The sequence below is a fragment of the Procambarus clarkii genome, chromosome 33, assembly GCF_040958095.1.
Source record: "Procambarus clarkii isolate CNS0578487 chromosome 33, FALCON_Pclarkii_2.0, whole genome shotgun sequence".
NCBI lineage: Eukaryota > Metazoa > Arthropoda > Malacostraca > Decapoda > Cambaridae > Procambarus > Procambarus clarkii.
In genome coordinates, this window is record NC_091182.1 from 37,792,010 (window position 1) to 37,818,231 (window position 26,222).

Below are 26,222 nucleotides of genomic sequence, written 5' to 3' on the forward strand. Positions count from 1 at the left end.
AATTTCTTTGTCTCTGTAATTGCTATACAGTCGTAATGGTTTGGCGCTTTCCCCTCACAGTTCCATCCATTCCATCTCCGTAATTGTCCTGCTTTATAGCTCTAGTAATATTCTCATAAGGAAAACATACACAAAATATCCCAAACGTTTTAGGCTATGCTGATCAACTTTTCAATTCCAAATCCTAAACGAATCACGAGCTGCTATCGTCGGGCCTGAGTGCACGAATTGTCAACCTCGCGAGGCAGCACCCTTACTCGTCGTCACTTCCTTTCTGGCTGACCTGGAGTGCGGACGCTCTTCCGCGGCTCCTGAACCTGGAGAACATTTTTTTTTATTAATACATGAGGTACATCTGCATTAGCGCAGCTACCCTAGACTATATGAAATGGAGTACAGTGTGTCAAAAAAAGCTAACTAGGTGATGCTAAAAAATCCCCATCACTCAGGATGGTTAGTCATACAGAGGCATGTGATAAGCAGTCTGCACTGGCAAACTCCGGATGCATTTTGAGGATATCATCAACGCAAGATTGAATAAGGTAGCAGTGGTAATACAAGTCCCCATCTCGCAGGATGGTTAGTCATACAGGGCCATATGTTTAGTAGCCGGCTCTGGCAAATTTTGGGTACACTATAAGGATATCTTCAAAAATACGAGAGTGAATAAAGTAATTGCAGAGCTCCAGGTACCTCATGCCAACTGGTCTGAAAGGTTTAATAACTGGGCATTCAGTGATGTAGTGCGGGAGATCGTGCCGTGGAGAACATATCTTGGGTTCTGTGATAAAACTCCACGGTATAATGTCACCAGATTTCACTAAGTTTCACTGATTTGGGTGATTGCGTCCCGTTGCCTCTTGAGTGGTCCAAGGTGTGACTGCGCTGCTGACGACGAAATTGGAAGCAATCATTTGCTAGGTTTAAACCTATTTGCCTTCTTGCATTCTATTCTAAGAGAACCTCTTTAACGCTGTCAGTCTTCTCTCCGCTAACTGGCTGAAACATCAAATCGGGCTGTACACTCTGGGGCTTCCTGACAGTCATTCCTCACAAACAGCTGAGTCAATCCCTCTCACAGTCACTATTAACAAGTTATCAGTGAGCAGAGGTCCCAGTAGTGCATCAATGGTGAGGCAGCAGGTGAGTGAGGTCACAGTAGTGACCCATGTTGAGGCAGCAGGTGAATGAGGTCACAGTAGTGACCCATGTTGAGGCAGCGGGTGAATGAGGTCACAGTAGTGACCCATGTTGAAGCAGCAGGTGAATGAGGTCACAGTAGTGACCCATGTTGAGGCAGCGGGTGAATGAGGTCACAGTAGTGACCCATGTTGAGGCAGCAGGTGAATGAGGTCACAGTAGTGACCCACGTTGAGGCAGCAGGTGAATGAGGTCACAGTAGTGACCCATGTTGAAGCAGCAGGTGAATGAGGTCACAGTAGTGACCCATGTTGAGGCAGCAGGTGAATGAGGTCACAGTAGTGACCCACGTTGAGGCAGCAGGTGAATGAGGTCACAGTAGTGACCCATGTTGAGGCAGCAGGTGAATGATGTCACAGTAGTGACCCATGTTGAGGCAGCAGGTGAATGAGGTCACACAGTACACGGGTCGGACCAGGTGACGTCAAGGGTGCCAGGTCTGACTGCTATGCGTCACGCATCTTCACAACGACGACGTATTCACTTGACGTCAATATTTAGTTGGACTTTCCCTCGAAGTCACGAAGAAATAAAAAGTAATGGACTTGACTTGGACGGACTCACCGTTAGAGAGGAGGGAGGGAATTATCAGGAGAAAGCATTAAGCCATTACGACTATATAGCTCTGGGAAGGGACGGGGGAAGGAATGTTGGCCATCCACCTTGACGGTCGGGTATTGAACGCCGACCTGCAAGAAACGAACCCGTCGCTCTACCGTCCAGCCCAAGTGGTTGGGAGTGTTATGGTGGACTAAAGAACAGGTATAATTCCGCCAGAAAGAACTAGACGCAATGAAGGCATCAGAGCCAGACTTATTCACACACGCATGCCTGCTGAAGGAGCCAACATCAGTACTTGGAAGTCGTTGATCAAGATCTTCAACACAACAAAGGAGACTGGAAATATGAAAAAAAAAACAATCATAGTTCCTCTTTTATTAAGAAATAGGTCTGCCAGGAGGCACTGAATTCTTGACCAGTGGCAGGGACGTGTTTACCCTGCGCTAAACAAGAGTAAGTAGTCATGGGGTGAATATTGGAGCTCCTGGAGAGGATAAACTTGAAAGAGTTTTGTTTTTTATCAAGATCACTAAACTATGACAGAACAGGAATGGGTAGGCCGCATCTTCTTGGAAGGTAAAACATAAAAATTTCTTTCTCACACAGTGACATGAGAGACACGCTCTCTGAAAACAATGTCTGATTTGCAGTTGAAACCTCGGTTCCAGAGGTTGAGTTCGCCTTGGAGGGATAAGATCATAGAAATAAATACTAAAGTACGTTTTTCAAGACAATATTCACAGCCTATATAAGGCCAATAAGAGAACACGCACCTCGTCAAACATGAGAGCATTCATGAAGAGTTTACACAATCATTTGGCAATAACGTGATATCTCTGAGAACATCTTGGGACCAGGGATAACACTTGGGAGCAGGGATAACACTTGGGACCAGGGATAACACGCGTGTCTGGGGCCACCCAGGACGCAGGTTCTATCTCAGTCCTACTCCAAAGATTTTCTCATAGTTTGTAAAGGAGTTACGAGAAGGAATTATCAGGAGAAACCGCCAAGCTGTTACGACTATACAGCATTAAGAAGAGGCCAGGATAAGGATTTGGGATGGCACGGAGGTGAGTTACGAGAACTAAACAACATTAAGGGATCTGAATCATTGTTAAAGGACTAGAGAGGATATGATCACAACACTTCACAGAGGGGAAATTGCCAAAGTGGGCGAGGACGGCCTCTCTAATAGAGAGAAAATAGGACAAAAGGTAATAGATGAAAGGTGGTGTAGACGCCGTCGAGTCAGGCCCACTAACATACTGGTACTGGCAGTTATCCCGGCGGAATGTCGTATAAAAAATACATTCCACAACCTCAAGATCAGCTGTCAAAACATTCTGAACCTCGACAAAGTTATAAAAACACCGCACTATGTCAGCCAGCTGCCGTGTCAGCCAGCTGCCGTGTCAGCCAGCTGCCGTGTCAGCCAGCTGCCGTGTCACCCCGCTGCCGTGTCAGCCCGCTGCCGTGTCAGCCAGCTGCCGTGTCACCCCGCTGCCGTGTCACCCCGCTGCCGTGTCAGCCAGCTGCCGTGTCACCCCGCTGTCGTGTCAGCCAGCTGCCGTGTCACCCCGCTGCCGTGTCACCCCGCTGCCATGTCAGCCCGCTGCCGTGTCAGCCCGCTGCCGTGTCAGCCAGCTGCCGTGTCAGCCAGCTGCCGTGTCAGCCAGCTGCCGTGTCAGCCCGCTGCCGTGTCAGCCAGCTGCCGTGTCAGCCAGCTGCCGTGTCAGCCCGCTGCCGTGTCAGCCCGCTGCCGTGTCAGCCCGCTGCCGTGTCACCCCGCTGTCGTGTCAGCCAGCTGCCGTGTCAGCCCGCTGCCATGTCAGCCCGCTGCCGTGTCAGCCAGCTGCCGTGTCAGCCAGCTGCCGTGTCAGCCAGCTGCCGTGTCAGCCAGCTGCCGTGTCAGCCCGCTGCCGTGTCAGCCCGCTGCCGTGTCAGCCAGCTGCCGTGTCAGCCAGCTGCCGTGTCAGCCCGCTGCCGTGTCAGCCCGCTGCCGTGTCACCCCGCTGTCGTGTCAGCCAGCTGCCGTGTCACCCCGCTGCCGTGTCACCCCGCTGCCGTGTCACCCCGCTGCCGTGTCAGCCCGCTGCCATGTCAGCCAGCTGCCGTGTCAGCCAGCTGCCGTGTCAGCCAGCTGCCGTGTCAGCCCGCTGCCGTGTCAGCCCGCTGCCGTGTCAGCCAGCTGCCGTGTCAGCCAGCTGCCGTGTCAGCCCGCTGCCGTGTCAGCCCGCTGCCGTGTCAGCCCGCTGTCGTGTCAGCCCGCTGCCGTGTCAGCCCGCTGTCGTGTCAGCCCGCTGCCGTGTCAGCCAGCTGCCGGGTCAGCCCGCTGCCGTGTCAGCCCGCTGTCGTGTCAGCCCGCTGTCGTGTCAGCCAGCTGCCGTGTCAGCCCGCTGTCGTGTCAGCCCGCTGCCGTGTCAGCCCGCTGTCGTGTCAGCCAGCTGCCGTGTCACTGTTTATATACCTCGGGGTCTCCAGCACTGATGAGTATGCCGGCGGTGTGTGAGTATGCCGGTGGTGTGTGAGTATGAGTGGTGTGGCCAACCCCACTCATACTGTGACCCCTACTCATGGCTCTCCATTAGGAAAAGAGATGAGGATTCCAGTGTCTGCCACCAGAGGGGGAGATCGTCCCGTTCTGCTCTCGCCAGTTGCTGGTGTGCCCAACTAGCAGCTTCTTGTTGACGTGCTGGTTGGCTGCGGCTTTGTGTGATTGGGGGCCCCATTACCACTGTGTTGCGGGCTCAGTCTGTTGGACTGGAGTTTTCCGGCAAGGTGGACTACCCTACAGTGGAGCTGACGCTGTGTGATGTGCTGGGTCTGGATGTGGCTGTCGTGTGTGGGGTGGAGCTGTTAACTACCCATCGAGCGGTGGTAAAGTTGGCTGCTGAAGAGGAAGGATAACTGGGTGTTTCTGTGCCAGTTTGAAGGTCGGACATTCCAATTGCTGGGGGCCGCTGGGTCAGTTTTTGTCTCTGACAGCAGTGGCGTTTCAACGTATGTCAGTGTTCATAGCGCTCCTAAAGAATTCCCGAAGGTGTTACTGCGGAGGTACTTCGGGCAGTTTGGGAAAGTTGTGCGTGTACGGATGAATGTCATTTCGTCCGGTCGTTTACGGGGCGTTCAAAATGGCATCCGCACCCTTGAAATGCAGCTTCGGTCGGACATCCCGTCTTCTGTCAAGCCCATGAAGTTCTACATCGGTGTATACTATGCCTGGCAGCCCCAGATATGTTTTCGTTGTGGGATGTTGGGCCACCTGGCTGCTGGGTGCTCTGCGGGCGTCCTGGAGAGAGTGAACTTATTCTGAAGGAGGATTTTCCTCTGCTAGCTGTTAAAGAGGCTTCGGAGGGTGTGGCTGTGGGCGTGTCTGTGGATGCTGTGCCTCTCCGTGTGTCGGATGGGGCAGCTGCTCTTGGTGGGGGTCGGGCGCCAGATGATGTACCGTTATCGGATGTGTGCTCTAAGGCTGCTGATCGTGCTATCGGCGCGGGTGTGGAGCCCCTTCCTCTGCTTCCCTCTTCTGCGTCTATTCTGCTCTGTGCTCGTGGAGCTTTTGTCTCTGCGTGCCCGTCGCCTTTACCTGCTGTGCCGGTGGAGTGGGGAGTCACGGCCTCCTGCCATGCCTGGTCCAACCCCCCGATGTCATCGCTGCCGCTGAGGTCATGCGGCGTGCCAGGGTTCGGACTTCCTGCATCTCCCGGGTCTCGTATTCTGTGGCTGTGGAGATTTCCGATGATCTATACCCAGATCCTAAGCACTCGAGGCGTTCTTCGCCTGGTTTGGACTCGGCGAATGCTTGCTGGGCGGATGTGGGTGAGTTTGCAAGTTGTCTACTGACGGCAAGGTGGCGGTACTTGGTGATGTTGTTGCAGATGCGGCGGTAGTGGTGGCGGCGGAGGTCCATGCGGAAGATGCAGGCGAAGGTGTTGGGGGTTCTGAGCTGCTCCCTGTGCTCTCCCTGCTGTGGGCTTCCCGAAATGGGAGGTGGTGCCCCCTCCTGCGGTATCTGGTGACGCCCGTGACCTAGTGGTAGTCCTCAAAAAATGATATGCGCCGGGGGGGGGGCTCTCCGATGTGCAGCGGCAAAGTGAGTTACCGCCCCCTGCAGCTTCGACCCCTGTTCCGCAGCCTCTTGCGCGTTTATCCCCTGTGGTGTCGGGGGTCATGGGTGGTTCTGGAGTCTGTGTTGACATCGACTTCGTGGTCGTCCTGGTGGTAGTCTCTGGAGTGGTAGTGGAGGCAGTGAGACTTGCGCCAGGGACTATATAATGGGGTCCAGGCCATTGGCTAGGTATAATGCAACAAAGCCGGCACCACAATCGGGTTTGTTGAAGAGCACCGTGTCGGTGGCTGCCGTGGGGTTAAGCCCCATGTCGGGGGCCGGTGTTCCGCTGGGCCCCGTGAACCTGCCGCCTGTGTGGGTGCAAAGTTTCATTGGTGATATTCCGGACTTTATGCGGAGCCCTATTCCGCCGCCGGACGGTCGCCTTACCCGGTATGACTGGGTGGTATGGGAGGCGTATTGTATAAGGTATTCTAGGGCTGATATTTCCAGACAAGTATGTTTAGTCATTTTCATTTCATGTATATATATTGTAGGCCCTTCAGGCTTTTGGTTTATTGTAAATATGTATTTCTATGTATTGCCTGTATCGTGTGGGGGATTTGATGTCCGTTTCGGACTGCCTTGTGTATTGTCTTTCTGTGTGTATGTGTTGTCATGTACTTATGTCCTGTGTTAGTCGTGTGTTTGTGTTAGGTTTGATTTGGGGCTTATTGTTTTCTTACTTTGTACTTTTATTGTTGATTTGTTTTCTTGTTTTTTGTTTTTCCTTGTCATTGTTCATTTCCTTGAACATTTCCTTTCCGTTCATTTTCCTTGTTCATTACATGCTTTTGCATGTAAATATAAAATAAAAAAATAGGAAAACAGATGATCATAGCGTGAATGACTTTTACAGAGTCTTTATTTAACCTAGTCGTCAGGAGCTGAGGCTCTATATAAGCTATGACCTTCCTCAGGTCTTATGACCTGAGGTGGAGCACCAACTACATCCTATCGTAAGATCATGGACAATACCGAGGACGAAAATCCGAACCTGAGTGTATTCAACCTAGAATTCAGCAGCACCGACAAATCATCGGTGAAAATTACTTTCACCACCAAAGCTGCGGCCACCCAGGCTGCCAGACAAGGTTTCTACTGCTTCGGCTTACAAATACAACCAAGTAAAAACTGGAACGAAACCATGAGATCCAGCAGTGTTTCAAGTGCTACGAGCTCTCCCACCCCACCAACAAATGTCAGGTCCCTGTCCAGAGGTGCAGCCTGTGCGCACTGGACCATCACTACTCCATATGCAAGGCGACCACCCATCGCTGCTTCCTCTGTGATGGCAATCACCCCACAGTTTCCTACCGCTGCCCCCGCAGACAGGAAAACATTAAGAATCAGGTAGAAGCCAAGAGAAACAATCTTTCTACCGCCGCGACCAGAGCCCAGGCGTTCAACCCCTTTACCTCAGTTCCCACCAACCGACCAGAAGACTTTCCACTCTTACCAAAGAGTGGCTCCTTCCACCAGGCATCCGAGCCTTAACAATGGGGACCCAAGGCCTCACAGGCTCCTTCACAGCCCCCTGCATCACGTAGGCATTATTCCTGGTCTTATTTGACTAGCGGAGAGGCTTGCCGGACCAGACAGCCACTTTTTTGTCAGTGAACTGAACACATTATACCTTGCCAATGGCCTGGACCCCATCATAGCTCCTGGCGCAAGTCTCAATGCCTCCACTACCACTCCGGCTACCACCAGGACGACCACGAGGTCGATGTCAACATAGACTCCAGAACCATCTATGACCCGGGCGGCACAAACAGAGGTATTTCCCTCTCCAGCTCCCAACACTCCTACCATCACCATCTCAGCAGCCGCGCTTGCAGATGTGCTGTCTACAAATGCTAACAGCACCACCATCACTGCTGACATACCGTCTACCACCAGTCCACGACACTTGAGTCTACCACAGGCTGCAAGGCGAAAGACGAAAACACCACCTATGGACTCCTCAGACGAGGAAATCTTAGCAGGAGCTCCACCGCCACACCACAAATACGACACCTACTCGGCACAAGACCTCCTCATGGAGGCCACCTCACATAACGACAACGACAGCTCGGCTCAGCCAAAGTCTCAGGCAAAGAAAAAATGGAAGACCTAGAAGTCTACACTAACCCACCAGCTTCATAACTGGTACAGCCAGTCCTCCTGGGGTGAAAACCATCATGAAGACCCCATCCATCCACTGATCTCTAGTATCAGGTATTGATACAGATAATGACTCCAAGGAGCCTCCACTTACGGGCTCACCATAGCCCGTGCTACTTGGAACTTTTTGTTCTGAGTAACTGAATCTAAAACAATAACAACAACGTCAGGTTTTATGGTTAAACAGGGTCAGGTAGTTGTGTTGACAAGACGTAGTGGTGCGCCCTCATTGGTGGATGTGTGCGAACCATTTAACATTCAACAAGCAAACTATCGGATGTAGTTACTGAGCCAAAAATTGCAACAAATGTTCGAATCCCGATGTTGCAAGAGGTTGGGCACCGTTCCTTCCCTTCGTCCCACCTATCCCACCTTCTATTTAGTCCCCGTAACCCTGTAAAGTATGGCTATATAATGCTATATAGCCAGACGGGTTAAACAGTCAGATAAATGAGTAACATAAGCTAAGTCTGGATGAACTTCCTTCACCTGGGTCAGAGTGCATGGGAGACAGCCATAGACTACCATGATGTAAATGTATATATACAATAATAATGTGAAGATAGTGAAATCCGTTTCATGATCCAATGCCATGTTGTCAGACTCTGAAGCACGGTGTGCAGAACCTGTCTGCTGACAGACATATTACTTGCATGATCAATATTTCTGAATATCATGAAGATCTATATAAGAACTTAAGACATTCCACCAGACGTGAGTCACTGGTTGGCGTCTTCCACACACACTGTCCCTCGAGGCTCACTCTAAACGACTCCTTCAGCGACATTATGTTGTCTTAATGGTCCTGATAGCCAGCGTATGTTATTGTCAGCTTGGCTTAGTGTTAGTTAATGCGGACGTAGTTGTCCTCATACAACAACAAGACGCAGCTGCTGCATTCTACAACTTGCCTCATACATTATACACGCCATCCCGAGAACTGGCCCCCAGTTCGTGTTTTGTGTTAAATGCCCAGCTGTTCTAGGATTCGTAAGACATCTACGCATTCCCTGACGAAACCTGTACATCATTTCCATAATCATCGCAGCTGAGTTTGTATTTATTAAACAGTTTGAGGTCATGGAGTTATACGTAGATGTGTTTAACACTAATTACCTTGGGTCGAGAATGACACCCAGGCCTATAACTGATTAAACCGCCATGACCAAAGGAAGATCTATAGGTTTCGTAAGTCGAGACGCAAATGCTTCCCTCTGCTTGACAGTGAAGCCCAAGGCACTACGCAGGTCACAAGTATGACTCAGAGACCATCTCTAAGAAGGTGGACCTCCTCGCCACAGCCGTCAGTCACACATCTATCCCTGAAAATATTCCTGGTACTGTGTTCTGCCTTCTGATAATTGACATTCCACCGCTGTGGCTCCCAGGTGAACACACAGGGGTCCCAGGTGAACACACAGGCTCCCAGGTGAACACACAGGGTCCCAGGTGAACACACAGGCTCCCTGGTGAACATACAGGGTCCCAGGTGAACACACAGGCTCCCAGGTGAACACACAGGGTCAATGGTGAACATACAGGGTCCCAGGTGAACACACAGGGTCCCAGGTGAGCACACAGGGGTCCCAGGTGAACACACAGGGTCCCTGGTGAACATACAGGGTCCCAGGTGAACACACAGGCTCCCAGGTGAACACACAGGCTCCCAGGTGAACACACAGGGTCCCTGGTGAACATACAGGGTCCCAGGTGAACACACAGGGTCCCAGGTGAACACACAGGGTCCCTGGTGAACATACAGGGTCCCAGGGGAACACACAGGGTCCCAGGTGAACACACAGGGTCCCTGGTGAACATACAGGGTCCCAGGTGAACACACAGGGTCCCAGGTGAACACACAGGGTCCCTGGTGAACATACAGGGTCCCAGGTGAACACACAGGCTCCCAGGTGAACACACAGGGTCCCTGGTGAACATACAGGGTCCCTGGTGAACACACAGGGTCCCAGGTGAACACACAGGGTCCCAGGTGAACACACAGGGGTCCCAGGTGAACACACAGGGTCCCGGGTGAACACACAGGGTCCCAAATGAACCCACAGGGTCCCGGGTGAACACACAGGGTCCCAGATGAACACACAGGGTCCCAGGTGAACACACAGGGTCCCAGGTGAACACACAGGGTCCCAGGTGAACACACAGGGTCCCAGGTGAACACACAGGGGTCCCAGGTGAACACACAGGGGTCCCAGGTGAACACACAGGGGTCCCAGGTGAACACACAGGGTCCCAGGTGAACACACAGGGTCCCCGGTGAACACACAGGGTCCCAGGTGAACACACAGGGGTCCCAGGTGAACACACAGGGGTCCCAGGTGAACACACAGGGGTCCCAGGTGAACACACAGGGGTCCCAGGTGAACACACAGGGTCCCAGGTGAACACACAGGGGTCCCAGGTGAACACACAAGGGTCCCAGGTGAACACACAGGGTCCCAGGTGAACACACAGGGTCCCAGGTGAACACACAGGGGTCCCAGGTGAACACACAGGGTCCCCGGTGAACGCACAGGGTCCCAGGTGAACACACAGGGTCCCATGTGAACACACAGGGTCCCATGTGAACACACAGGGTCCCAGGTGAACACACAGGGTCCCAGGTGAACACACAGGGTCCCATGTGAACACACAGGGTCCCATGTGAACACACAGGGTCCCAGGTGAACACACAGGGTCCCATGTGAACACACAGGGTCCCAGGTGAACACACAGGGTCCCAGGTGAACACACAGGGTCCCAGGTGAACACACAGGGTCCCAGGTGAACACACAGGGCCCCGGGTGAACACACAGGGTCCCAGGTGAACACACAGGGTCCCCGGTGAACACACAGGGTCCCAGGTGAACACACAGGGGTCCCAGGTGAACACACAGGGTCCCAGGTGAACACACAGGGGTCCCAGGTGAACACACAGGGTCCCCGGTGAATACACAGGGTCCCATGTGAACACACAGGGTCCCATGTGAACACACAGGGTCCCAGGTGAACACACAGGGTCCCAGGTGAACACACAGGGGTCCCAGGTGAACACACAGGGGTCCCAGGTGAACACACAGGGTCCCAGGTGAACACACAGGGTCCCAGGTGAACACACAGGGCCCCGGGTGAACACACAGGGTCCCAGGTGAACACACAGGGTCCCAGGTGAACACACAGGGTCCCAGGTGAACACACAGGGTCCCAGGTGAACACGAGAAAGTGTGTCAGTGTGACAGCGTGACGGAGGGTGAGAATGACTCACATGTGCAAGTAAGTCAACATTAGTGAGGCAGCTGATTCCAGTTGGTACCCTTCAGGGGTGGGGGGGTCACGCTACACCCTTATACCCCCTCACCCTTCCTTCACCCTCCCCTCACCCCTCCCCTCACCCTCCCCTCCCCCTCCCCCCTGGCTGGGAAGGGTAGGGAAGGTATAGTAACCAGAGGGAAGGAGGCCGAGAGAGAGAGGTCTCAAGGTGTACTTCAATACCCGCTCGTCAACGTAACATAATACGTCGGATTTTGTTTTACACGAAATTTGTTAAATTTGCGACGTATTTGTACAAGTTAAGGCGTCGTGACGTTGACGTTTTCCAGTCATTGGCGTCTGGAAGGTCCCTGAGGGCGGCTTGAAGCGTGTTTGTCTTTGTCCGGGTAAATTGTGGCGCCTTACTAAGTGGCAGGTGGTGGGTGACTGGCTTATATCACGCTGTGAGTCATGGTGGGTGACTGGCTTATATCACGCTGTTAGTCATGGTGGGTGACTGGCTTATATCACGCTGTTAGTCATGGTGGGTGACTGGCTTATATCACGCCCTGAGTCATGGTGGGTGACTGGCTTATATCACGCTGTTAGTCATGGTGGGTGACTGGCTTATATCACGCTGTGAGTCATGGTGGGTGACTGGCTTATATCACGCCCTGAGTCATGGTGGGTGACTGGCTTATATCACGCCGTGAGTCACGGTGGGTGACTGGCTTATATCACGCTGTTAGTCATGGTGGGTGACTGGCTTATATCACGCCGTGAGTCATGGTGGGTGACTGGCTTATATCACGCTGTTAGTCATGGTGGGTGACTGGCTTATATCACGCTGTTAGTCATGGTGGGTGACTGGCTTATATCACGCTGTTAGTCATGGTGGGTGACTGGCTTATATCACGCTGTTAGTCATGGTGGGTGACTGGCTTATATCACGCCGTGAGTGTATGGTGGGTGACTGGCTTATATCACGCTGTTAGTCATGGTGGGTGACTGGCTTATATCACGCTGTTAGTCATGGTGGGTGACTGGCTTATATCACGCCGTGAGTGTATGGTGGGTGACTGGCTTATATCACGCCCTGAGTCATGGTGGGTGACTGGCTTATATCACGCCGTGAGTCATGGTGGGTGACTGGCTTATATCACGCCCTGAGTCATGGTGGGTGACTGGCTTATATCACGCCTTGAGTCATGGTGGGTGACTGGCTTATATCACGCCCTGAGTCATGGTGGGTGACTGGCTTATATCACGCCTTGAGTCATGGTGGGTGACTGGCTTATATCACGCTGTGAGTCATGGTGGGTGACTGGCTTATATCACGCTGTGAGTCATGGTGGGTGACTGGCTTATATCACGCCGTGAGTCACGGTGGGTGACTGGCTTATATCACGCTGTGAGTCATGGTGGGTGACTGGTTTATATCACGCCGTGAGTCATGGTGGGTGACTGGCTTATATCACGCCGTGAGTCATGGTGGGTGACTGGCTTATATCACGCCGTGAGTCATGGTGGGTGACTGGCTTATATCACGCCGTGAGTCATGGTGGGTGACTGGCTTATATCACGCCGTGAGTCATGGTGGGTGACTGGCTTATATCACGCCGTGAGTCACGGTGGGTGACTGGCTTATATCACGCCCTGAGTCATGGTGGGTGACTGGCTTATATCACGCCCTGAGTCATGGTGGGTGACTGGCTTATATCACGCCGTGAGTCATGGTGGGTGACTGGCTTATATCACGCCCTGAGTCATGGTGGGTGACTGGCTTATATCACGCCCTGAGTCATGGTGGGTGACTGGCTTATATCACGCCCTGAGTCATGGTGGGTGACTGGCTTATATCACGCCCTGAGTCATGGTGGGTGACTGGCTTATATCACGCCCTGAGTCATGGTGGGTGACTGGCTTATATCACGCCCTGAGTCATGGTGGGTGACTGGCTTATATCACGCCGTGAGTCATGGTGGGTGACTGGCTTATATCACGCCCTGAGTCATGGTGGGTGACTGGCTTATATCACGTCACTCTGAACGACCTCAGCTGTGACGTACACACACGTCGTCTACACGTCCCACGGGCGCCGTCAACACGTCGTCTACACGTCCCACGGGCGCCATCAACTCGTCGTCTACACGTCCCACGGGCGTCGTCAACACGTCGTCTACACGTCCCACGGGCGCCATCAACACGTCGTCTACACGTCCCACGGGCGCCATCAACACGTCGTGTACACGTCCCACGGGCGCCATCAACACGTCGTCTACACGTCCCACGGGCGCCATCAACACGTCGTCTACACGTCCCAGGGGCGCCATCAACACGTCGTCTACACGTCCCAGGGGCGTCGTCAACACGTCGTCTACACGTCCCACGGGCGCCGTCAACACGTCGTCTACACGTCCCACGGGCGTCGTCAACACGTCGTCTACACGTCCCACGGGCGCCATCAACTCGTCGTCTACACGTCCCACGGGCGCCATCAACTCGTCGTGTACACGTCCCAGGGGCGCCATCAACACGTCGTCTACACGTCCCAGGGGCGTCGTCAACACGTCGTCTACACGTCCCAGGGGCGTCGTCAACACGTCGTCTACACGTCCCAGGGGCGTCGTCAACACGTCGTGTACACGTCCCAGGGGCGCCGACAAGACAACCACGTAATTAAACTACAACAGCAAGAGAGTAATCAAGCTTCAACAATTACATATAAACTAGATTACAGTGAGCAAAATTACTCTTTATTTCAAGAAATTAAGATGAATTACTAACATATTTTTTGGGGGGTCGGAGGAGGGGGGGGGGGGTATACAAAGCATGAATACAATGTAAGAATATTTGAACACCGCCTCATTATAACTTCAAGAACACAGGTCACAAGAATAAGACAAGAACACGGCAAGAACAAGAATATTTAAGATTGTTACATGTTCTTTGACTGAGGAAACGACTTTCCAGTGATAATTTCCATTTCATTTTTTTCTCATTGAAAGGTATAATAAGTTTTGGCATTTTCTTGGTTGAGGCAGAATTTGTAGACCTGTTGAGGCACTCAGGGGAAGATGGAGTGATTATGTTGTTAGGTATATATGTTTCACCATGCCTGCTCACCATACTTACTCACTATACCCACTCACAATATACTCACAATATTTTGTTCATCCTCTCAATTTATTCCTAATCACAATGCCTACTCAGAGTGTTCACTCACAATACCTACTCGTCAAACCCGTTCACCATATACACTCACTATACCTTACTTACTCACTATACTAATTATACCTACTTATGATTCCCACTCACCATATATGGGCCGCTCACCATAGGCAGCAACCATACCTACTTGGTCACACACCACCACCACTACCACCACCAACCACACCCGCTTGGTCACACACCAACACCACCACCACTACCACTACAATCACCACTTCAACCACCACTACCACTACCACCACCACCAACCATACCCGCTTGGTCATACACCACAACCACCACTACCATCACCACCACCATCAACCATACCCGCTTGGTCACACACCACCACCACCACTACCACCACCACCACCACCACCACCACCAACCATACCCGCTTGGTCACACACCACCACCACCACCACCACCACCACCACCAACCATACCCGCTTGGTCACACACCACAACCACCACCACCACCACCACCACCACCACCACCACCACCAACCATACCCTCTTGGTCACACACCACAACCACCACCACCACCACCACCACCACCACCAACCATACCCGCTTGGTCACACACCACAACCACCACTACCACCACCACCACCACCACCACCACAACCACCACCACCACCACCACCACCAACCATACCCGCTTGGTCACACACCACAACCACCACTACCACCACCACCACCACCACCACCACCACCACCACCACCACCACCACCACCAACCATACCCGCTTGGTCACACACCACCACCACCACCACCAACCATACCCGCTTGGTCACACACCACCACCACCACCACCACCACCACCACCACCAACCATACCCGCTTGGTCATACACCACAACCACCACTACCATCACCACCACCATCAACCATACCCGCTTGGTCACACACCACCACCACCACCACCACCACCACCACCACCACCACCACCATCAACCATACCCGCTTGGTCACACACCTACCACCACCACCACCACCACTACCACCACCACCACCACCACCAACCATACCCGCTTGGTCATACACCACAACCACCACCACCACCATCACCACCACCACCAACCATACCCGCTTGGTCACACACCACCACCACCACCACCACCACCACCACCACCACCACCACCACCACCAACCATACCCGCTTGGTCATACACCACAACCACCACCACCACCATCACCACCACCACCAACCATACCCGCTTGGTCACACACCACCACCACCACCATCACCACCACCACCAACCATACCCGCTTGGTCACACACCTACCACCACCACCACCACCACTACCACCACCACCACCACCAACCATACCCGCTTGGTCATACACCGCAACCACCACCAACACCAATCAGGAAACTGATACACAAAGTCCAATTTACACCTTGTAACGAGGGAGCGACACTGCTCGTCCGTCCCCAGTTATTATAGAACCAGGCTGGAGTAACAGGTAGGGTGCTCCTGTGGACAATGTAATACCTTAACAATAGGAAGCAGAGAGTTACAGTGAGAGGTGAGACCTCAGACTGGCGAGATGTCACCAGCGGAGTCCCGCAGGGTTCTGTACTCGGACCTATCCTATTTCTGATCTACGTGAGTGGTCTTCCAGAAGATATAGACTCATTTCTCTCAATAATGCCAAAATTATGAGAAAGATTAAGACAGAGGAGGTCAGCAAGAGGCTACAAGATGACCTGGACAGACTGATGGAATGGTCCAACAAATGGCTACTAGAGTTTAACTCGAGCAAGTGCAAAGTGATGAACATAGTCGTAGGCAGCAGGAGGCCAAATGTATGAAACCAGCTGGGAAAGGAACTCCTTCAGGAGTTAGGAAGGAGTTAGATGAGGAGGACGATGGATGGGGCGAGATGAGGGCGACCATGGGGAAATGGGATAAAGGAAAGGGATAAAGGGAGTCAAGGGGAAATGGGGTGAAGATTTGGGAAGGAAAGGGAGGGGAAATGTGCAAGGAATAGGGAAGGGACCCGGGAGCAACCGGTATCCTTTCTATATATGAATATAAAGGGAAATGTATATTCGAGGTTTCAGAGGAGAGGGGAGAAGGTAGGGAGATTGGTGGGAGGGAGGGGGAGAACTGAGGGAGATGAGAGGGAACAGGGGAAGGGGAAGATGGAAAGGGGAGAATATAAGAGAAGGAAAGAAGTAGGGTGGGGGGAGAGACTGCCCTGGGCATCGCCAGGAACCCCTTATAGTTATAACGTGACCTATATAAGTGAATGTCTGTCTTATCGGTCCAAAGTTGGAGGTCAGACTCTTGGTGCTAGCCTCGCCCAAATTTGCAGGGCGAATGGACTGGGGTAGGGGATGGCCATAGGTTTGTCGGGGTCGGCCTAAGTTAAATGCGTAAAGATATACTAGCAATTATAAACACCCCCTAGACCATTTTCATGGCACCTCTCAGGGAGTCAAGAGTGAAATATGACGTGTGATTAATATAGACTTTTTGTCGTAATATAATATCTTAGACCATTCAATTATTTTTGTTCTTCCCAATACAATAATATATTTTGATGATCGACTTGAGAATGGTCCAGGACGGACCGAAACGTCGTCGTCCCTTCAATTTCTAGTGTGTGGTCTGGTCAACATACTTCAGCCACGTTATTGTGACTCATCGCCTGCAATAATATATTTTTTGATGTAGGGGTGAAGAGGGGTGGGGGAAGAAGGGGTCGTTCCCTCTATAGGCGAAGAAAACGAATCGCGGAACAACTTGAGAGTCTCACCCTATCTCAAGAACGGCGAATGTTAGGTAGAGAAATAGAAACAATTGAACTAAAGCTACAAGAATCATACAAAACCCAGGAGAGGCAAAGAGAGCAAAAGGCCATCAGTGAAATAGAGAAAAATCCGAAATATTTTTTCTCCTATGCAAAATCAAGTTCAAAAACCACTTCTAGTATCGGGCCCCTGCGAAAGGGAGATGGAACTTTCACCGATGACAACAAAGAAATGAGCGAGTTACTAAGGAAGCAGTACGACTCTGTTTTCAGTGAGCCATTAAATGCAGTAAAGATTGATAACCAAATGATTTTTTTATGGATACGATACCAACATCAAATCATATATCAGACGTCACCCTATCCCCACTGGATTTTGAAGAAGCCATAGACAGTATGCCTATGCACTCTGCACCAGGCCCTGATTATTAGAACTCTATATTCATCAAGAACTGTTAAAAAAACACTATCGCAGGCCCTCCACATTCTTTGGAGACAAAGCCTAGATACTGACATTATCCCTGACATACTAAAAACAGCAGAGATAGCACCACTCTATAGAGGAGGAAATAAGGCAGAGACAAAAAATTACAGACTGATAGCACTAACATCACACATCATAAAAGTCTTTGAGAGAGTGCTAAGAAGTAAGATCACAAAATTCCTGGAATCACAGCATCTCCATAACCCCGGACAACATGGCATCAGAACAGGGCGCTCTTGCCTGTCGCAGTTGCTGGACCACTATGATATGGCACAAGATGCCATGGAAGACAAACAAAACGCTGATGTAATTTACACAGATTTCGCAAAAGCCTTCGACAAATGTGACCATGGTGTTATTGCACATAAAAGGCGTTCAAAAGGAATTACCGGAAAAATAGGCAGATGGATCTACAATCTCCTTTCTATTATAACCCAATGTGTAATAGTCAACAAAATCAAATCCGGTCCATCAACCGTGAAGAGCACAGTCCCCCAGGGTACTGTGCTTGCTCCAGTACTTTTTCTCATCCTCATATCGGACATAGACAAGAACACAACCTATAGTACTGTATCATCATTTGCAGATGACACTAGGATTTTCATGAGAGCTGGCAACATAGAGGACACGGCAAATCTCCAATGAGACGTAAATCAGATCATTCTATGGGCTACAGAAAATAATATGGTGTTTAACGAAGATAAGTTCCAGCTCATGCGCTATGGAAAAAACTAAAATATAAAAACGGAAACCACGTACAAAACGCAGTCAAATCATAACATAGAACGAAAAGGCAATGTAAAGGATTTGGGTGTACTCATGTCGGAAGACCTTACCTTCAAAGAACACAATAAAGTAGCCGTCAAAATTACAAGAAAAATAACAGGTTGGATAACAAAAACCTTGTCGCACTGGAGATGCTATACCGATGATGATACTTTTCAAGACGCTTGTGCTCTCTAGAGTGGAGTACTGCTGCACAATGACATCCCCTTTCAAAGCTGGAGATATTGCTGACCTGGAGAGCGTGCAGAGATCCTTTACTTCTAGAATTCACTCAGTAAAACATCTAAACTATTGGGACCGACTAAAGAGCCTGAATCTGTATTCTCTTGAGCGCAGGCGGGAGAGATATATAATAATTTACACGTGAAAAATAGTAGAGGGGCTGGTCCCAAACCTGCATGCAGAAATAACACCAAATGAGACCAGAAGGCATGGCAGGATGTGCAGAATACCCCCGTTGAAGAGCAGAGGTGCAACAGGTACTCTGAGAGAAAACTCGATCAACATCAGAGGCCCGAGACTGTTCAACACGCTTCCACTACACATAAGGGACATAACTGGCCGACCCCTCACAGTGTTCAAGAGAGAACTGGATAAGCACCTCCAATGGATACCAAATCAACCAGGCTGTGACTCATACGTCAGGGTGCGAGCAGCCGCGTCCAACAGCCTGGTTGACCAGTCCAGCAACCAGGAGACCTGGTCGACGACCGGGCCGCGGGGACGCTAAGCCCCGAAATCACCTCAAGGTAACCAATGGAGGGGGGGGGGAATAGAGATGAATATATGAATGGATAGGCAGATGAACATATAGATGGATAGATTGATGAATATATAGACATTTTGCATATCTGAATAAATCAAACTGTAGAAGGCTGATAATACATCTATTTACAAACATCATATGAGCTTCACCTGCTTGAGCAAGCCCGTGAGCTCCTGCCTGTAGAGAGGTTACCTCCCTGGGAGGATGACTCATGCACGATTATCATCAATGAAATGGCAATGAAAAAATCCAACATGATACCACAAGAAATGAGGCACAAGTATCTCGATGAAATTTACAAAGAAGCCGGAGATGAACTAGATCAAATCTACACTGACGGGTCATCTAATCCTGTCAATGGCAGGGCTGGTGCAGCATACACGGTAATCAAGGATAATGCCTTCCAACGCAGAAATGAAGAAAAAGCACGTATTGAGAACTATGCCTCTTCAACGCAAGCAGAGCTAACTGCCATTGTTATGGCGTTAAGGTTTCTTGAACGGAACACTAATGGTGTAGTGATTTGCACCGATTCAAAAGCAGCACTGCAAAGCCTAAGTAAAAATCAGGCAGAAAATCTTGCAATAGTCGCTGAAATTAAGAGAGCTGTGAGAGTACTTACCAATCAGGGAAGAGTCATCAAGTTTCTGTGGATCCCCTCCCATGTTGGAATATGTGGGAATGAACGAGCAGATGTGCTGGCTGCTGAAGGGGCTGAAGGAGACCATATTGAATACTTCATACCCAAGACTCTACTACAAATTAGAGGTATTGTCAGGCAACATCACCGTGACAAGGTAACTGAGGAAAGGAGGATAGAAGCACAAACCAGTGAATCTGTACGATAGTACAACATGGTTGCAGCTGGCAATCCCAATCATTATGGCCGAAGAGGAGGACGACGAGGGAGAGAATCAGTAATAGCGAGAATCCGTCTTGGATACAAATATCCATGGAGATTTGGAATGGAAACAACAGTTGATCAGCGAAGTTGCAGAATCTGTGGTGAGAGTGATGGACACCGCCTTGACCACTATCTACGTGAATGTGAACACCTGAGAGACATTAGGAATATGTGTAGAATAATAAACCCCACATTGTTTGAGTTAGGAAAACACTATTTGTCAAATATTGATACTGTTCTTAAAAGATTTCCCCATTTTGCACGCGCAAGATAACGTAAGCTTTTAAGGGTTGATAAATGTTAATCTTCTTGTTTGAGGAGCTGTTCACTTGAGACAGTTAAGCAAGTCCCAGCTGTGTCTGGGTACAAGTGACAGGATGAACAACCCAGCGGGTTTTCTTCCTATTGGGGAGTGTTGTACATTCTGCTATGGCGGTATGTTCACTCACAAGATGAGTGGCGCTGCCCAATAAACTCGCCCCTCGGGGCAAAATTTAAAAATTTAATGATGATTAAATACAACTGCAGGAGGACTCTTATCTTGAGGTTATCTTGAGATGATGTCGGGGGCATGCCCCATGTCTCCCCCAGCATCCCCCAGGCCTGGCTCTCCCCCCCCCCCACCTGTGTCTCCCCCAGCATCACCCAGGCCTACCCCCCACCTGTGTCTCCCCCAGCATCACCCAGGCCTACCCCCCCACCTGTGTCTCCCCCAGCATCACCCAGGCCTGGCCCCCCCACCTGTGTCTCCCCCAGCATCACCTAGGCCTGGCCCCCCCACCTGTGTCTCCCCCAACATCACCCAGGCCTGGCTCCCCCCCCACCTGTGTCTCCCCCAGCATCACCCAGGCCTGGCTCTCCCCCCCCCACCTGTGTCTCCCCCCAACATCACCCAGGCCTGGCCCCCCCCCACCACCTGTGTCTCCCCCAGCATCACCCAGGCCTGGCTCCCCCCCACCACCTGTGTCTCCCCCAGCATCACCCAGGCCTGGCTCCCCCCCCACCCTGTGTCTCCCCCAGCATCACCCAGGCCTGGCTCCCCCCCCCACCTGTGTCTCCCCCAGCATCACCCAGGCCTGGCCCCCCCACCTGTGTCTCCCCCAGCATCACCCAGGCCTTGCTCCCCCCCTCCTGTGTCTCCCCCAGCATCACCCAGGCCTGGCTTCCCCCCCCAATGCCTCCCCCCGCATCACCCAGGCCTGGCTCCACCCCCCCCCACCTGTGTCTCCCCCAGCATCACCCAGGCCTGGCCCCCCCACCTGTGTCTCCCCCAGCATCACCCAGGCCTTGCTCCCCCCCTCCTGTGTCTCCCCCAGCATCACCCAGGCCTGGCTCCCCCCCCCCAATGCCTCCCCCCGCATCACCCAGGCCTGGCTCCACCCCCCCCCACCTGTGTCTCCCCCAGCATCACCCAGGCCTGGCCCCCCCCACCTGTGTCTCCCCCAGCATCACCCAGGCCTTGCTCCCCCCCTCCTGTGTCTCCCCCAGCATCCCCCAGGCCTAGCTCCCCCCCCCATGCCTCCCCCAGCATCCCCCAGGCCTGGCCACCTCGGTGGCGTAGTTAGTAATGGAATGTCGAGCGTGAAAACCTTATTGATTGTGGGAATGTGAACAGGTGGTGACGGCTGGGTGACGGGCGCCCACGCCTCCTAGTGGGATCAATGTCCAGCTCTCTGTTGTGTGTGTGTGTGTGTGTGTGTGTGTGTGTACTCACCTATATGTACTCACCTATATGTGCTTGCAGGATCGAGCATTGACTCTTGGATCCCGCCTTTCTAGCTATCGGTTGTTTACAGCAATGACTCCTGTCCCATTTCCCTATCATACCTAGTTTTAAAAGTATGAATAGTATTTGCTTCCACAACCTGTTCCCCAAGTGCATTCCATTTTTCTACTACTCTCACGCTAAAAGCAAACTTCCTAACATCTCTGTGACTCATCTGAGTTTCCAGTTTCCACCCATGTCCCCTCGTTCTGTTATTATTACGTGTGAACATTTCATCTATTTCCACTTTGTCAATTCCCCTGAGTATTTTATATGTCCCTATCATATCTCCTCTCTCCCTTCTTTTCTCTAGTGTCGTAAGGTTCAGTTCCTTCAGCCGCTCTTCATATCCCATCCCTCGTAGCTCTGCGACAAGCCTCGTCGCAAACCTCTGAACCTTCTCCAGTTTCTTTATGTGTTTCTTCAGGTGGGGGCTCCATGATGGCGCGGCATACTCTAAGACGGGTCTCACGTAGGCAGTGTAAAGCGCCCTAAAAGCTTCCTCATTTAGGTTTCTGAATGAAGTTCTAATTTTCGCCAGTGTAGAGTACGCTGCTGTCGTTATCCTATTTATATGTGCCTCAGGAGTTAGATTAGGTGTCACATCCACTCCCAGGTCTCTTTCTCGAATCGTTACAGGTAGGCTGTTCCCCTTCATTGTGTACTGTCCCTTTGGTCTCCTGTCACCTGATCCCATTTCCATAACTTTACATTTACTGGTGTTAAACTCCAGTAGCCATTTCCCTGACCATCTCTGCAGCCTGTTTAAGTCCTCTTGGAGGATCCTACAATCCTCGTCTGTCACAACTCTTCTCATTAATTTTGCGTCATCTGCAAACATGTGTGTGTGTGTGTGTGTGTACTCACCTAATTGTACTCACCTAATTGTGCTTGCGGGGGTTGAGCTCTGGCTCTTTGGTCCCGCCTCTCAACCGTCAATCAACTGGTGTACAGATTCCTGAGCCTATTGGGCTCTATCATATCTACATTTGAAACTGTGAATGGAGTCAGCCTCCACCACATCACTTCCTAATGCATTCCATTTGCTAACTACTCTGACACTGAAAAAGTTCTTTCTAACGTCTCTGTGGCTCATTTGGGTACTCAGCTTCCACCTGTGTCCCCTTGTTCGCGTCCCACCAGTGTTGAAAAGTTCGTCCTTGTTTACCCGGTCGATTCCCCTGAGGATTTTGTAGGTTGTGATCATGTCTCCCCTTACTCTTCTGTCTTCCAGTGTCGTGAGGTGCATTTCCCGCAGCCTTTCCTCATAACTCATGCCTCTTAGTTCTGGGACTAGTCTAGTAGCATACCTTTGGACTTTTTCCAGCTTCGTCTTGTGCTTGACAAGGTACGGGCTCCATGCTGGGGCCGCATACTCCAGGATTGGTCTTACATATGTGGTGTACAAGATTCTGAATGATTCCTTACACAGGTTCCTGAACGCCGTTCTGATGTTAGCCAGCCTCGCATATGCCGCAGACGTTATTCTCTTTATGTGGGCTTCAGGAGACAGGTTTGGTGTGATATCAACTCCTAGATCTTTCTCTCTGTCTGTTTCATTAAGTACTTCATCTCCTATTCTGTATCCTGTGCCTGGCCTCCTGTTTCCACTGCCTAGTTTCATTACTTTGCATTTACTCGGGTTGAACTTCAACAGCCATTTGTTGGACCATTCACTCAGTCTATCCAGGTCATCTTGTAGCCTCCTACTATCATCCTCTGTTTCAATCCTCCTCATAATTTTTGCATCGTCGGCAAACATTGAGAGGAACGAATCTATACCCTCTGGGAGATCATTTACATATACCAGAAACAGTATAGGTCCGAGGACTGACCCCTGCGGGACTCCACTTGTGACGTCTCGCCAATCTGAGACTTCACCCCTCACACAGACTCGTTGTCTCCTGTTGCTTAGGTATTCCTCTATCCACCGGAGTACCTTCCCTCTCACTCCAGCCTGCATCTCCAACTTTCGCACTAGCCTCTTGTGTGGCACTGTATCAAAGGCTTTCTGACAATCCAAAAATATGCAGTCTGCCCACCCTTCTCTTTCTTGCCTTATTTTTGTTGCCTGGTCGTAGAATTCAAGTAACCCTGTGAGGCAGGACCTGCCATCCCTGAACCCATGTTGATGCTGTGTTACAAAGTTCCTTCGCTCCAGATGCTCCACTAGTTTTTTTCGCACAATCTTCTCCATCAGCTTGCATGGTATGCAGGTTAGGGACACTGGCCTGTAGTTCAGTGCCTCCTGTCTATCCCCTTTCTTGTATATCGGGACTACGTTAGCTGCTTTCCAAATATCTGGCAGTTCCCCTGTTGCCAGTGATTTGTTATACACTATGGAGAGTGGTAGGCTCAGTTCTCTTGCTCCTTCCTTTAGAACCCAAGGGGAGATTCCATCTGGGCCTATAGCCTTCGTCACGTCCAACTCTAGTAAACACTTCCTTACTTCCCCACTGGTAATCTCAAACTCTTCCAGTGGTTCCTGGTTAGCTATTCCCTCACTTACCTCTGGAATTTCTCCTTGTTCTAAGGTGAAGACCTCCTGGAATTTCTTATTCAATTCCTCACACACTTCCTTGTCATTTGTAGTGAATCCTTCCGCCCCTATCCTTAATCTCATAACCTGTTCCTTTACTGTTGTTTTTCTCCTAATGTGGCTATGCAACAATTTAGGCTGAGTCTTTGCCTTGCTTGCGATGTCATTTTCGTATTGTCTTTCTGCCTCTCTTCTCATCCTGACATATTCATTCCTGGCATTCTGGTATCTTTCTCTGCTCTCCAGTGTCCTGTTATTCCTATAGTTTCTCCATGCCCTTTTACTTTGCTGCTTAGCTAGCCTACATCTTTGATTAAACCATGGGTTTCTCATCTTCATTTCTCTGTTTTCCTTTTGGACTGGGACAAACTTGTTTGCTGCGTCCTTGCACTTCTGCGTGATGTAATCCATCATATCTTGGGCCGTCTTTCCCCTGAGCTCTGTTTCCCATGCTATATCTGTTAGGAATTTTCTTATCCCCTCATAGTTTCCCTTTCGGTATGCTAACCTTTTGGTTTCGGTATCCCTCCTCGAGTTCAATAACCCTTCTTCAATCAAGTACTCAAACACCAGTACACTGTGGTCGCTCATTCCTACTGGGTCCTCAAAACCGATTTCTCTTATGTCGGAGTCGTTCAGAGTGAAGACTAGGTCGAGTCTCGCTGGTTCGTCATTGCCTCTCATCCTTGTGGGTTCTCCGACATGCTGCGTTAAAAAGTTGCTTGTCACCACCTCCAATAGTTTGGCTCTCCACGTATCCTCGCCTCCATGCGGTTCCTTGTTCTCCCAGTCAATCTTTCCGTGATTGAAGTCGCCCATGATGAGCAGGTGGGATCTATTTCTACAGGCAGCAGAGGCTGCCCTCTCAATTATAGTGTTAACTGCCTTGTTGTTGTTTTCATACTCTTGACTGGGTCTCCTGTCATTTGGTGGAGGGTTGTATATTACTGCTACTACTATTCTTGGTCCTCCCATTGTTATGGTGCCTGCTATGTAGTCTCTGAACTCCTCACAGCCCGGGATGGCCATCTCCTTAAAACTCCATTCCCTTCTCATGAGTAGGGCCACTCCGCCTCCTCCTCTACCTTCCCTCTCTTTCCTTATTACTGTATACTCCTGGGGAAACACGGCATTCGTTATGATTCCAGAGAGTTTTGTTTCAGTGAGTCCGATTACATCTGGGTTAACTTCTTGTGCTCTTTCCCTTAGTTCACTTGTCTTGCTTGTGATCCCATCTATGTTTGAGTACATCACCCTGAAACTGACTCTCTTCTGCTTCTTTTCTGGGGGGGACCTTTGGGATCTGGGGTGAGTGGGAGCTGGGGGGACCTGGCACGGGGGGATTGGTGGAGGAGGGAGGGCTTGGGGTGGTGGGGGAGAGGGGGAGGGTACAGGGGGTGGATAAGAGGGGGAGGGTACAGGGGGTGGATAAGAGGGGGAGGGTACAGGGGGTGGATAAGAGGGGGAGGGTACAGGGGGTGGGTAAGAGAGGGAGGGTTGGGGAAGCATGGGGGGAGGAGAGGCTGTGGGGGATAGGGGAGATGGGGGGGCTTGGGGGGAGAGAAAAGGGTGGAGGGCTTGGGGGGCGTGGGGGAAAAGGGAGGGCTGAGGTGGGTGAGGAAGAGGGGAGGGTTTAGGGGAGTGGGGGAGAGGGGAAGACTTAGGTGGGGTGGGGGAGAGTGGGGGGCTTAGGGGGGAGGGGGAGAAGGGAGGGCATGGG

At 51.1% G+C, this 26,222-nt stretch overlaps 1 protein-coding gene across 1 annotated transcript; it reads left to right on the plus strand.

Moving 5' to 3' along the window:
* Positions 1 to 3,141: 3,141 nt before the first annotated feature.
* On the plus strand, positions 3,142 to 4,251 carry LOC123765305 (keratin-associated protein 16-1-like). Its single transcript, XM_045753856.2, has one exon. The coding sequence runs from the start codon at positions 3,142 to 3,144 to the stop codon at positions 4,249 to 4,251; it is 1,110 nt and encodes a 369-aa protein (XP_045609812.2).
* The last annotated feature ends 21,971 nt before the right edge of the window (positions 4,252 to 26,222 follow it).